General features: G+C 43.2%; 1 protein-coding gene and 1 long non-coding RNA gene across 6 annotated transcripts in view; one reads left to right on the top strand and one right to left on the bottom strand.

The window, feature by feature from the left end:
• Nucleotides 1-392: 392 nt before the first annotated feature.
• Trim2 (tripartite motif containing 2) overlaps nucleotides 393-13,313 on the bottom strand; it is a 139,019-nt gene continuing 126,098 nt past the window's right edge. For all 5 annotated transcript variants that reach the window (XM_048424600.3, XM_085682525.2, XM_048424598.3 and 2 more), the window contains 3 exons: nucleotides 11,972-12,042; nucleotides 8,114-8,254; nucleotides 393-5,171 (listed from right to left, as the gene is read on the bottom strand). In XM_048424600.3, coding sequence (XP_048280557.1) covers nucleotides 5,019-5,171; nucleotides 8,114-8,254; nucleotides 11,972-12,042 — 365 coding nt within the window. In that variant the 3' untranslated portion in view covers nucleotides 393-5,018. The remainder of the gene's footprint in view (nucleotides 5,172-8,113; nucleotides 8,255-11,971; nucleotides 12,043-13,313) is intronic.
• Nucleotides 5,170-9,438, top strand: LOC146890109 (uncharacterized). The gene is made up of 2 exons (XR_014999385.2): nucleotides 5,170-6,845; nucleotides 8,038-9,438. It is a non-coding gene; the product is annotated as an uncharacterized LOC146890109 (long non-coding RNA).

The raw sequence follows: 13,313 nt of genomic DNA, 5'->3' as shown, positions 1-13,313 counted from the left end.
CAGACGCTTACTATGATGAACTCTGTGTAAATAAATTCCTGGTTCCAAGAAATAATACTTGTAGTGAAGTTCTTCTAGAGTCACTGACCCATAGTAGTGTCTGCCATGACCAGGAAAAGGCCATCTTATCTTAAAATCCTTTGAAGATGATAAAGACAGCCGTTCTAAGTAAATGCACTGCCCATCGGGTCAGGATTTCCCCAGCTCCAATTTCATACACATACCCCAGATACTACCAGGTAGTCGGCAACACAACCGACAATAACGGTGGTCAGCTTTTTCTTTTTCTCTAGCCCAACAGTTTAGTCAAGGTGTTGCTGCCTTCTGCACGGCACAGGACAGTCCCCATCCCCCGCCACACAGGGAACAATCTGTTAAATGAATATTCAGTCTGAAAGTGGAGAAAACAAGCTTTATTATAACGATTTGAGATTTCTGTGCATGGTAACGCTATACACGCGAACCTCGTTTCCCCTATGTTTCAAGACAGAATTAATTTAAAGTTTTATTAGACTAAAGCATCCAAAATACTGTGGTACGTATGTAGCTGTGAACATACAAACACACCGATGCACAGCGTCCATCTTCCGTTTAAATAGGCAGTCAGCATTTCGATTCATAGAAAGAACATGTGAGGAGGTTATATCATTGATGACAAAGAGCACAAGACCAGTGTTCTATACACAGAATGTATGAGACAGATCTGCAAAGGCGGAATGTACAAAACCTTCATAGGAATAGAAAGGAAACAAACAACCTTCACACTCGTGCGCGGGCTTGGAAGGCTGCACAGTTGGGAATGATGAAGAACGTCGGGAGGGCACACTGAGTCGACGGCACAATACCCCATGTCATAAAGCAAAAGCGTCGAGGTTAAGGCTGTGTTGCTTTCAAACGTTAATGGAAGTGCTGTACATTCATTGGAACAGCATAGCTGATTGTTAATCTCTTCTAGGGTATCAATGAGCAGCAGCCATACACTCTCCACAGACAGACCACACGATCCACGATCAACTACCACACGGTTCATTATTGGAAAGCATTTTTGAAGACTAGCGTCGCGATGTGTAGCTCACTGTCATTTAAAGCAAAACCAAAAGGGCATTTATTTATACCAGACAAATTTTTTAATGGGCACTTAGTTTCCTTTATGGCAAAGCTAGATTCCTAGTTATCAAAAATATTAAAATAATTGTAAATTTTAAGACCCTGCAACACTTACAGAAAGTAACAGTATTAGGACTTTTCCATTGTAAGGGAGATCAGCTAAGGTTTGCATCAGAAAGCTTCAATTGTATCCTACTTGAAGAGGTCTTGTTTTAAAGATACTCACCAAAAACTTCCCTCTTCCCTTGTCAGAAGCTGGTTGGTGAACAGAGAGAATGCTGTGGAGTCCAGACATACAGAGACTTTTCCCATTTGACGTGATCTACAGATAGCCCGGTGCTGATCTGCTCTCTCGTTTCCTCTGTAGGTATTACCAAAGCAATTCTGCTAACCCTGGTAGCGTACTGTTAGTCCAGTTCATTCCCGTGAGGACATACATACCCTGTACATGGAGTGGGAGCAGGTGTGCAGCAGCTGCATGGACCAGGCACACTTTTTGCCTCCAGTTTTATCAAGTGCAGGAAACTCAGGGGCTCGTTTAGCCATGGAGACTACAGTGTCATCAAAACCTTACACATCATCAAAAAAAAATGGCCAACAGTCAGAAAGGCTTCCCAGTTAGTGTGCTTCTGGTTGGTCAGGTGATTTCCTACCACCCCGTGTCCAGCAGGGGAGGTTTACGAGAGAAGACACACTGTCATTAACTTATAAAACCTAACTGAAGGTATTTTGCCCTTAGTGCCCAAGGGAGATTTGAATGCTTACGTTCTCGGTGCTATGTATCATGAGTGTGTGACTCGTTCTATACAGTGGACAAAGATAAACAACCACAGTAGCCTAGAACCAACAAAGCCACTTAATTTATAAAAAAATCCTTCTTGGTTTACCAGGAACCATTCCCATCAGATGAGACAAGATTTTATTTAGATCCTGTCTATTTGTATCTTAGCAGCAGCGCTCCCCCCCACCCCAAAATATGCTTACCATGAAGAAATACAGTAACTGCACACACATAGCCAAGTGTAGAACGTAGTGTTTCCTACAGTGCCCACGGCATGGGCTTTAGTAGCTGATGGCAGAAAAGATCTAAATTAAATTATTTTTTCATTCCAGTTTGTACCAATATTCATGTGTTAAGAAAACAAAACAAAGCAAAACAAACAAACAAAAAAAACCTCAGCTGGGTGGCGGTGGTGGTTGATCCCACACTTTTGATCCCAGCACTTGAGAGGCAGAACAGGAGGATCTCAGTGAGTTCGAGGCCAACCTGGTCTGCAAGACAAGTTCCAGGACAGCCAGGACTATTGCACAGAGAAACCCTGTCTCAAAAAAAAACCAAAGACAACAACAAAAAATAAATAAATTAAAAAACCCTTAATTTGTATTATTTCCTATTGAGACGCCAAGCCTGATAAGATATTTTATATATGAGACTGATTGGTTTATGAGTTAATTTCTCAGTTCACAAATATCTCAGTGTTGCACAAAAAGAACTCATTCATTAAATTCATTTTCAAATTAATAGTTGCAATCTGAAGGCACACATCAGTTGTAGAGCACGTGCCTAGCATGTCTGGGGCTTGGATTCCATTCTAAGAAACAAACAAACAACAGCAACAACAACAACAAAAAAGGGTCTGTGGAAAATTCTTTTTTAAAAAAAATTGTTTTCTTCTTGTGAAAATTAACTAAAATTAATTCACCTCTTTTAAAAAAGTTTCTTTTAAACAGTCCAGAAATAATCCTGCAGGCAGACTATTAATAAACAGCACAGCGGAAACCCCCTTACAGAATATAAGCAGTAGGAGGCAGAGATGCCTGTCTCTTTCAAGCGTCTTTCAGATCCCATTGCCCAGATGCCCTGGCCCCTAGTAGGAAGTCTGTAGACACAAATATTGACATTCATAATGAATGGGCTGCAGGAACAGCCTAGTATAGAGCTCTTGCTTAACATGTCTGAGGCCATGGGGTCCATGCCCCGCACCAAAAAAAAAAAAAAAAAATCAAAACATAAAGTCAAAGGCATATTTCATGGTATTCAGAAGCCATCTTAGTTTATCACTCTGAAACGAATTTAATCTTCTGTCTATCACAGACAGGCTTGGCTATTTTAAAACCCCACAGAGATGAAATAATACTAAGCTACACCCAATGTAAATCTGAAAATGAAGTGTTTTCCCCCAGATGTTGATTTGGGCAAAATAAATTAAATAAACCATTGGACATAGCCAGATTTCCCTTCCAAATTTTTGAACGCTCCTGTATGGAGATCATTAGGACTTTAAGATAATAAGCCATAAACACCAGCATATACTTGTAAGGGAAGTGTTTCCTCCAAGTGTGGATCTAAGGTGCTTTCAACGAGAGAAATCCCAAAGTCATCATCAAACGCATCAAACACGGCTTTCCTATTTGGCAGAACTGAGTAGAAAATCAAACGACAGTGGAAACATGCCTCGTCTTATTTCACAGTATCCGTGACAGGTAACGTTCCTCAAAATGTATTTGTACGTAGGTGAAAGGTAACTCAAACCCATCGTTTAAAGATGCCTTTTTCTTTTTTCTTCCTCTTTGTCTTGAAAACAGAAAGCCGTTTGCTACCTGGAAGTCAGGCGTCAGCACCATGCTGGAAAACGGCAACATACCAGCCTGCTGGAGCGCCCCCTCCAGGATGTCTTCAGACTGCAGCAGCCGAGGAATGAGCTGAAGGAAGGCTGAGCGGTGCTTCTGTCTTTCGGAGTGCTGCCTGTTTCCACACAGCAAGCATTCGGCTATACGTATGTGTTTATATATATAATATATATAATACATTCTATCTTACCTTAACCATGTATACTTGTCCCTTAACGCCTCTACTGTTCATTAGACAATGATAAATAACCATAACATGCCCATACCTGTAATGCTCAACACAACTTTGGTAACACTTGCTCTCTAAGGGGAGATCGTGAATCAACCACATGCCTTTGGTTGACACCATCCGTCCTCCAAAGGGCTGTTTATGCCTCTCTGTCCTAGGACACCGGTGTCCGACTACATGTGCTGACATTTTGCAGGAGGTAAAGCTTTCGCTTCCATGATGTGGAAGAGGAAAGACGTGAACACATGAACGTGAGTTCTCCTGATTGCTTTCCAGTGTGTTGATCTGAAGCTAACAACCAAAGGGTCCCCACTTGCTTTTGCCATATGCCTTCCAAAGCATCGGGAATTCCAGGTTTTCCTGAAAACGCATTTCATTTTCTGATGCAAGGTGAGTAGAAAGAGAAGGTGAGGAGAACACATGGAAAAGATCTTTGATCAAACCCCAAAAGGTTGGGAAATTTGCATTGATTCTGATGGGCTCAACTCAAGGGGACCCTGAGTCAGAGCTGGGAAGATCTTGCAAGACAGCCTTAGATTTTTCTAAAGTAATTTATATGTGGTTGTTGACAATCAAAAAAGAACAAAAATGTCACCAGAGTAATAACATCTACTGTAAAAGTGAGGTTAGAAGGTCCCTTGGTCTCATGACCGAATTTAAATAAAATAGGTAACTACAAGTTTTGTTCTTGGAAGCTCAATGCAAAGGCTACCATTCATTCACTGGGCAAAAGATACGCTAATTCTTTTTAATGTCTGATTTGCAAAATTAGTTTAACTACATAAATCCCTGTCCTATGAGCCATAGTTCCCAGGTGTAAAACTTCGCAGTTTGTGTAGATTCAATAGAAGAGATTGGTTTTTTTTAAATGCTAAAAGTGAATGATGGAAATTGGATAAGCAGTTCTTAAGGAAATTGTTACATTCAGAAATAACCTTGGAAAGTTTACCAAAGGTTCTTCCTAGTGTGAAAAGTCCCATGGTAATCTGGTCCCACATGGAAAACTCCGTTCCAGTTTCTAGTGCAAGACCTCAGTGCAGGGCACTAGCCGTCACTGTAAGTACCGATAGACCTTGAAACAGTGGTTCCCAGAGTCTGCAACCACGACGTGGCCGTCTGAAGTTAGGGCCAGGCCTTGGGGGCCATAGAGGGGGTCAGCCGATGTGTTGATATAGGACAAAAATGATCCACTCCCATCAAAAACCTGCACAAACATAAAATCGGAGCGTCATGGAAGTTACATACGATGCAGAACATGTATTTAAAAAGCATCTAAAGAATCTTCTGGGCTTGTCTGGGCTGCTGCACACATGATATTCGATGGTTAACCTTGTTTGTTGATTTGGTGGGACCTGGAAACAGCTATGAGATGGGTTCTGGGAACATCATGAAAGTATTTCCTGACAAGATTAGCTAGGGGAAGACGGGGTAATTCTCCCTCAGCACGGGCAGCATCACCTGGTGGTGGTGCAGGCATCGGAGGTCTGAGAGGGAAGTTATTGCTTTTGGCCCACAGCCTTTGTCCTGCCTGGTAAATGTATCACCTTTGTTGCTGCTGGTCCCTTCATTTGCTCACAAGGGAATCCAGCTTCTTTGTTTGTTTGTTTGTTGAGTCAAGGTTTCTCTCAGCATAGCCTTGACTGTCTTGGAACTCACTCTGTAAACCAGACTGGCCTCAGACTCAGCGATCCTCCTGCCTCTGCCCCTCAGGTGCTAGGATTCAGCACAGGCTGAAGAAGACCTGAGGCTCTCTCAGAATCCTGTAGGCCAATGCTTCTCAGTCTTCCTAATGCTGCGACCCTTTAATATAGTTCCTCATGTTGTGGTGACCCCCCCAACCATACAGTTATTTCATTACTACTTCATAGCTGTAGTTTTGCTACTGTTATGAATTGTAAGTATCTGGTATGCAGGATATGTGACATGAACACATGAACATCCAAGAGGTCTCAGCCCACATGTTGAGAACTGCTGCTGGATTCTAGGCCCTCGTTGCCAAATTGGGACCACTGAGGCAGCAGCCTGCTAGACTGAGGAAGCTACCAGTCTCTCAGTCTCTCCAACACACAGACGACTACGGCTGGACTCCCCTATGTGAGGCACGTAAGCCATGTAATCACTCCCCTTGTGACACGCATTCATTCCACCTATTCTGTCCTCGCAAGGACCGTAAAACACAACCCTTGTCTCCACTAACGCTTGTCTTTTTTCTCCCCTACCCCCTCCATGCCCGGAGTTGCGGGCGTAGAACTTGTTGGTTGTACATCTTTTATGACTATGGCTGTCACGTGAGCAATGACAAAACTGAAGTCTGTAGTTCAGTGTGCCCATCTGAAAAGGCGACAGCCCAATGCTCTCTGACCACGAAAGGCCATGTGACTGTGCTATGAGGAGAATCACAGGCACAAATCAACCCCTAACGTTTTACAAGCTCCCAGGATGGTGTCTTTGGACTATTTCGTTGGGCCCACTTTGAGTTTTAAGAAGCAGTGTAGGTAGGTAGATGTCCACAAACAGTATCTGTGGACCTCTGTAGCTCGCCTAGCTCCTGGCTTCTCAAGTCTCAGAGCCTCTGACCCACCACAATGAGACCACTGATATAGATCTCATGAGTCACTCTTTCTTTTGAGACAGGGTGTCACGTAGTCCAGGCTAGCCCCAGATTTGCCATGTATTCAGGGATGACACTAAGCTGCTGACCTTTCTCTTTCCACCTAGGATGACGTGGGACTGCTACCAGGTCCAGCTTACTCAGAACTGAGGATTGAACTCAGGGTTCCGGGCGCGCTAGACAAGCATTCTGCCAACTGAGTGACATACATCTCCATCCCAGAATGTCTCTCTCAACACGGGATTCTGTTGGAGTAACTAAGCAAATGTGTGTGTGTGTGTGTGTGTGTGAGTGTGTATGTAGTGTGTGTGTATGTGTGTGGTATGTGTATGGTGTGTGTGTGAGTATGTGTGTGTGTATGTGTGTGTGTGAGTGTGTATGTAGTGTGTGTGTGAGTATGTGTGTGGTGTCTGTGTGTATGTGTGTGTGTGAGTGTATATGTAGTGTGTGTGTGAGTATGTGTGTAGTGTGTGTGTGGTGTATGTGTATACATAAAAGTATGCTACATCACATTGCTAGTCTCAGTTATTTCCTTTTAACTGTGTATTACACAGGGAGTTTACTCAGCTTTGGCTACATAGTGAGACTGTGTCTCAAAGAAAAGAAAAAAGTGCAGAATTACAATATAGTAATTCTATATAGTAATATATAGAATAACCATGTGTATATTGGGTTTGAAGTCAGTCACGCCGGGCTTGAACTCTACACAGATGAAGACAAACTGAGATGCTCATCTTTCTTCCCCATGTGCTGGGTTTTGGGCAAGCATCACCACGAATGGCTTCAGATGTTCGCTTCTTCACTGGCACGGCGAATGAGAAGAAATGATTGGAGCCATGTGTGTAAACAGTAGTGTGGGTGTCAGGAGCAACTGTGATGAGATGTGAACACACGTGTGCATGTGTATGTGGGTGTGTGAATGTAGTGTGTGTGGGGTGTGTGTGCTGTGTATGAGGGTGTGTGGTGTGTGTGAGTGTATGTGAGTGTGTGAGGTGTGAGTATGTGTGTGATGTGTGTGTGTGAGTTATGTGGTGTGTGTGGTGTGTAGTGTGTGTGGTGTGTAGTATGTGGTGTTTATGTGGTGTGTGTGTGGGGGTGTGTGTGTGTGAGCATATGTGTGTGGTGCGTTTGTGTGTGTGAGTGTGTGTGTAGTATGTGTGTGGTGTGTGTTTGTGTGTGTGTAGTGTGTGTGGTATGTGTGTGTGGTTTTTCTTAGTGGCAGTCAGAAGTTTTACTAAAATTACTGCTTCCTGCCTGTGTTCACAATAAAGGAAAATGAGTCTTCATGTTCAGATTAGTAAACCACCCAATTAGTATTCTTTTCTTCAATAACTCTCTTGAATCCTACCTGTGAGCCCTTTAGGGGTCTGAGGAAAGCAATATTCAAACCGAAAATTTAAATAAATCAATGACCTTTGCATTGGAGAACTCTATGCTAATGATGTCCCCTTCTGTCTAGCTTTCCACTTAGTGTCCGGGGCTCCCAACAGTTGATTAGCTAACCAACTGTCAGCCGTATCAGCCATCCGCACTACCTGGATCCTGCTGTTGCCCCAGTCCGCCACAATGATGTTTCCGTTCGAATCCACGGCTACACCTGTCGGCGCGTTAAACTGCCCATTGCCTTCTCCGTTCGAGCCGAACTTCAGCATGAATTCTCCTTCCTGGTTAAATACCTGTGTAAAATATTGAAAGACTCTTTTATTTCAAATAGTTGACCCAACCACACTGTTTAAAAAATAGCTGTCTGAGCAAGTTCTTTATAACAAGTCCTGTGACTTGAGAAGCCTAGAAAAGTGGCCTACAGACTAGACTCCCGTCACTGTGATTGCCAAATTAGATGTAATATAGTTTATTTATTACTCTTCTTTTTTCTGCTATTTACAACCGATTATAAAATGAAATACCTGTCTTAATTTTTTTAAAATTACAAAACATTATAAAATATAAGATGTTATAAAGAGAGCTGATTTTTTTTTAAAAAAAATACTAAATGTTATTCTATCTTCAAATAAGTAGCTTTATTTACTGAATAAAGAAAATTTCAGGAATAGAGACTACCTCTCTACAGGGTGGATTGTCATTCAGTTTGGATCAGGATTTTGTTAAGCCAAATATTCATGATTTATTATCATTTTACTGTATCAACACCATAAGAACAAGAGGGCTGAATGCCATACTTAGAATGCACTTGTGTGTGTCAATGTGTGCAAAAATATACAGTGGCTGTGGGCCAAGGACAGACAAGGACTGTTTTATTTGCTTCAGAAGGTACTTTAGCTAAAACGGAGAAATTTAAATTTTAGGTATAAATTCTAAGGCCACCATGATTAGAACCAATAGAGGCAGGGCTAGAGAGGTGGCTCAGAGGTTAAGAGCACTGGCTGCGCTTCTAGAAGATCTGAGTTCAATTCCCAGCACCCACAGAGTGGCTCACGACCACCTGTGTCCTCTTCTGGCCTGCAGACAGATCGCTCATACATTAAAAAAATTTTAAAAGTAAATAAAAAATAAAAATAAATAAATAAATAAAATAAAAAATAAAAAAAATTTAAAAAAAGGAACCAAAGAAGCAACAGAAGTTATTCTAAGTGCAGAATTAAGAACTCTTACGGAAATGTCTCTGAAACCTGCTGTGATTTATCAGACAGTTACTGTGTTTTACTGCATGTTCCTGAATGTTCTTGTGTGTGTGTGTAGTTTTTTTGGGGGCAGGGACAGGGAGTTCAAGACATGGTTTCTCTGGGTACTATCCTTGACTGTCCTAGAACTCACTCTGTAGACCAGGCTGGACTCAAACTCAGAGATCCTCCTATCTCTGCTTCCCAAGTGCTGGGATTAAAAAGGTTGCACCACCACACACACCCGGCTCTACTGAATGTTCTTATTACTAGTGATACACTATACATATCAAATATCAGTTACAGGCTTTGGAATGAAAATTCTAGTGACAGCATTGAATACACTTAATGTATTTAATGAGAATACTATAGTGGAAATTTTTATCTTGATGTTTCAAATGATATTTAATGTCTCTGAAATACTCCTGGGATGTCTTTTTAAATGTCCGTTATGGTGATGCTTAGATGTATGAGAAGTATGAACTTACACATCAAGAAGCATTATGGTTGGGGCACCTTTAAAGTAAGTGTCGCTCACTTGTGGGCCTCAGAGGCTCACAGCCCTGAGCACAGATCTGACTGGAGGATACCTTTGAGTCCTCTGTGACGCCTCAGAGACAAGCACAGTGAGCCCTTGCTAATACGCTAGGTTACCAGTGCCAGGGTAGGCTGGGTGTGCAGCAGGTGCAGCTAAGTGGCACAGCCCCTGCCCACCTCGTACAGAAGTCTGAGTTTTATTTTCAGCAATAAGAAAAGAGAAAAGAAGGAAGGAAAAGAGAAGGGGAGTAGAAGGAGGAAGGAAAGAATAGGAAAAGGAGGAAGTATTTAAAAGGCTTTTTTTTTCTTAGTCACATGGCCATTTTTACACAGCGCTGCCACTTTAGATGCCAACGGGCACGTGTTTGTGCTTCTGGAGACTGCTATTCTCTGCCCCTTCCTTTATTAATTCCTACACAAGCTCTTGGTGGTCCTTGGTCCTTGCTTACTTTTTTAAACCAGTATATTTTTCTCAGCATAGGTGCATCTACTTCATATTGGAATAAAGAATATTTTATTTCTGCTGTTTGACTATTTTTTTATATTCATTGAAGAGAAGGTCTCAGTATGTAGTCAAGGCTAGCCTCAAGTCTCCGATCCTTCCTGCTCCTGCCAACACCTCTACCTTGGCCTTGCGAGCACTGGGAATCACAAGTATGCCCACTGTGCCTACCTGGCTTAGTTGTCTCAGGATTAAAACAAAATCCTTGCAGTATCTAAGCTCCTCTGCGTTTTACTTTCCTCGGTCCTAGCTGCCTGTAACCGCGGCAGGAAAGTAAGTGGGGAATTCCAGAAGAAAAGGCACAGTTACAAGTAACACCTGCAGCAGGACACTGTTACAATTGCTCCATTTGATAATTAGTTACCACGGTTAATCACTGCCTTTGGATCTGAAATGTGTCTTCATGGTTACATGTGTTGAAGGTCCGGGCCCCAAATACAGGGATGCTCAGAGGTGGACTTTCTGAGTTGTGAGTGGGTTCTAAGGCTCTGACCTCATCAATGGATTGATTTACTGATTGGTGATGGGGAACTTCAGCCAATCACATTCTGCTTAGGGTGTGTCCCCCTGTGGCCACACAAAACAAATAAAAGATCCAGGTGTGCTTGCCTCTTCCTCTTTGCCCCCTGCGTTCCTGGATCACTGGAACCCTGGTTTTGTAAGTTTTCCTTTCTTCTGTTCATTAAAGCTAAATCTTTTATATTAAGCTAGTCTGGTTAATTTTTAACTACCAATCAACCATGCCCTTTAGACGAGCTCGTTACTGAACGGACTAGTAGCAGGTGGCTGAGACTGAAGGCAGCGTAACATGTCTGGATGAAGTAGTCACCGTCACCAAGGCGTGTTCTTGGAAGAATAGCTCATCCCCAGGTTCTGTCTCAGCCTCTCTTTCTCTTTGTTTCTGCAAGTAATTATGACCAAAACCCTGAGACTGCAAACAAAAAGAAAGCTTTGCTTGGAGTTGTTATTCTCCAGCATTTTAACACAGCGACAGAAGGCTGATATGACTGCTTTTAGTGTCGTTTTTAGGAATTAAACTTTATTGTTAAGTATGTATGCAGGAGAAAACATAGCATCTATAGAATCTGGATTATTTGTGGCTATTTGTGACTTGGTATCTGCTAGGGGTCTTACAACATATCCCTGAATAACGCTGTGTAGCAGGTAGCTTTGGAAGAAAGAAAGAAAGAAAGAAAAAAAGAAAGGAAGGAAGGAAGGAAGGAAGGAAGGAAGGAAGAAAGAGAGCCCAACTCTAGTAGAGTACTCATTAACAATGACTTACAGTTTTTACGTTTACTAAGCAAGAATCACCTGATACTACTAACAGCTGTAACATGGGAAACAAAACCCATGAGTTCCTTGCAACAGCTATCAGAGCAGGGTTCTAACAACCTCACTTTTAAAGGCAGCCGATCTAAACAGTGACTTATAGCAGCAAGGAAGCTCCAGAAATTTCTGTTCCTATGTCCAAGCAACTGCTTTACAAAATCTTTAATCATGCTCACAATACCCCAGTTTCCAACTAAGAAACTGACGGCCATCGCATTTTATTCTCGCCCGACTCTCCCAAGTACGAAAGGCCATGTAAAAACCTTCCCGCTGAAGCGGAAGTCAGATCCCTGTGACTGCCCACCGAGTTCTGAGAGTCTGTACCAGTGCCGTGTGTTATTTCCAACCAGACCACTTTCTCTGCAAAAGCAGTTCAGAGCTAGCAACGGGTGTGCTGATTGTACCTTGACGGAATGATTATGGAAATCTGTAACGATGATCTCGTTATTGCTATTCACAGCCGCGAAATGGGGACCTGCAACAAAATGAGGGGGAGAATGCATGAGGGTCCCAATGGTGGTGATGCATGCAACATAGCACACGGGTAACACAGCACACACCACCACACAGCACACGGGTAACACAGCACACACCACCACACAGCACTCACCAGCACACAGCACACACCACCACACAGTACACGGGTAACACAGCACACACCACCACACAGCACTCACCACCACACAGCACACACCACCACACAGTACACGGGTAACACAGCACACACCACCACACAGTACATGGGCAACACAGCACTCACCACCGCACAACACACAGGCAACACAGCACACACCACCACACAGCACACACCACCACACAGCACACACCACCACACAGCACACACCACCACACAGCACACGGGTAACACAGCACACATCACCACACAGCACTCACCACCACACAGCACACACCGCCACACAGTACACGGGCAACACAGCACTCACCACCGCACAACACACAGGCAACACAGGCACACGCAATGCCACACTGCACATGGGTAACACAGCACACACCACCACACAGCACACAGGTAACACAGTACACACCACCACACTGCACACAGGTAACATGTTGACTTAATTAATGAAGAAAGGGCAAAGAACCAGAGGCCCAGCTCACGGACACTCACTCAGCCAGACATCTAGCTCCAGACAAGCTGAATTCTGCCCTTTATAAACTTGGGGCTGTGTGATCTGGCCTCTCCCCCAGCACACACAGAAGAGGGGAGTCCTGGCCTTTCTCTGTACCACCCCTCTAAGCCACACCCACTACCTCTTCCTTTTTTCTAAGCAGAGGTGATGGAGTCCTACAAAGAGAGCACCGTCATTCTCGACTCTGGGAAGAGGCTCCAAAGCATGATTTTTCTACTGAAAAGACTGAGCAGAAGCCCTGCATTCTATAGCACTGAGTGACTGTTGAGAATCTGGGCCAGACAAAGAACGAGAGAATAACCATAGAGAAAGAAGATGCCAGATAACGTTAAATCCCCGCAAGCAACCTTTGAAAAGGAAACCAAGGGACTGTGCTGAGCCTTTTCCTGCAGATGTGTGCATCCCAGCAAGCTTGTGATAACAGAGTAAAGCAGATGATTGCCTTCCCTGCACCAAGCAAATGCTCTACATCCCTGTTCTCGTATAGTAACTTACGAAGGTGAGCTACACCCCTTCCCCAGGCTCCTTAACAAAACTGCGTCCATGGGAAACAGTCACTCATGGCTCTTCACACTTGTGGGATTGTTAAAAAAAA

Source organism: Myodes glareolus, chromosome 20 (genome assembly GCF_982192425.1).
Source record: "Myodes glareolus chromosome 20, mMyoGla1.1, whole genome shotgun sequence".
Lineage (NCBI taxonomy): Eukaryota > Metazoa > Chordata > Mammalia > Rodentia > Cricetidae > Myodes > Myodes glareolus.
Note: the sequence above shows the minus strand (reverse complement) of the source record. Positions and strands in the feature narration are given on the sequence as shown.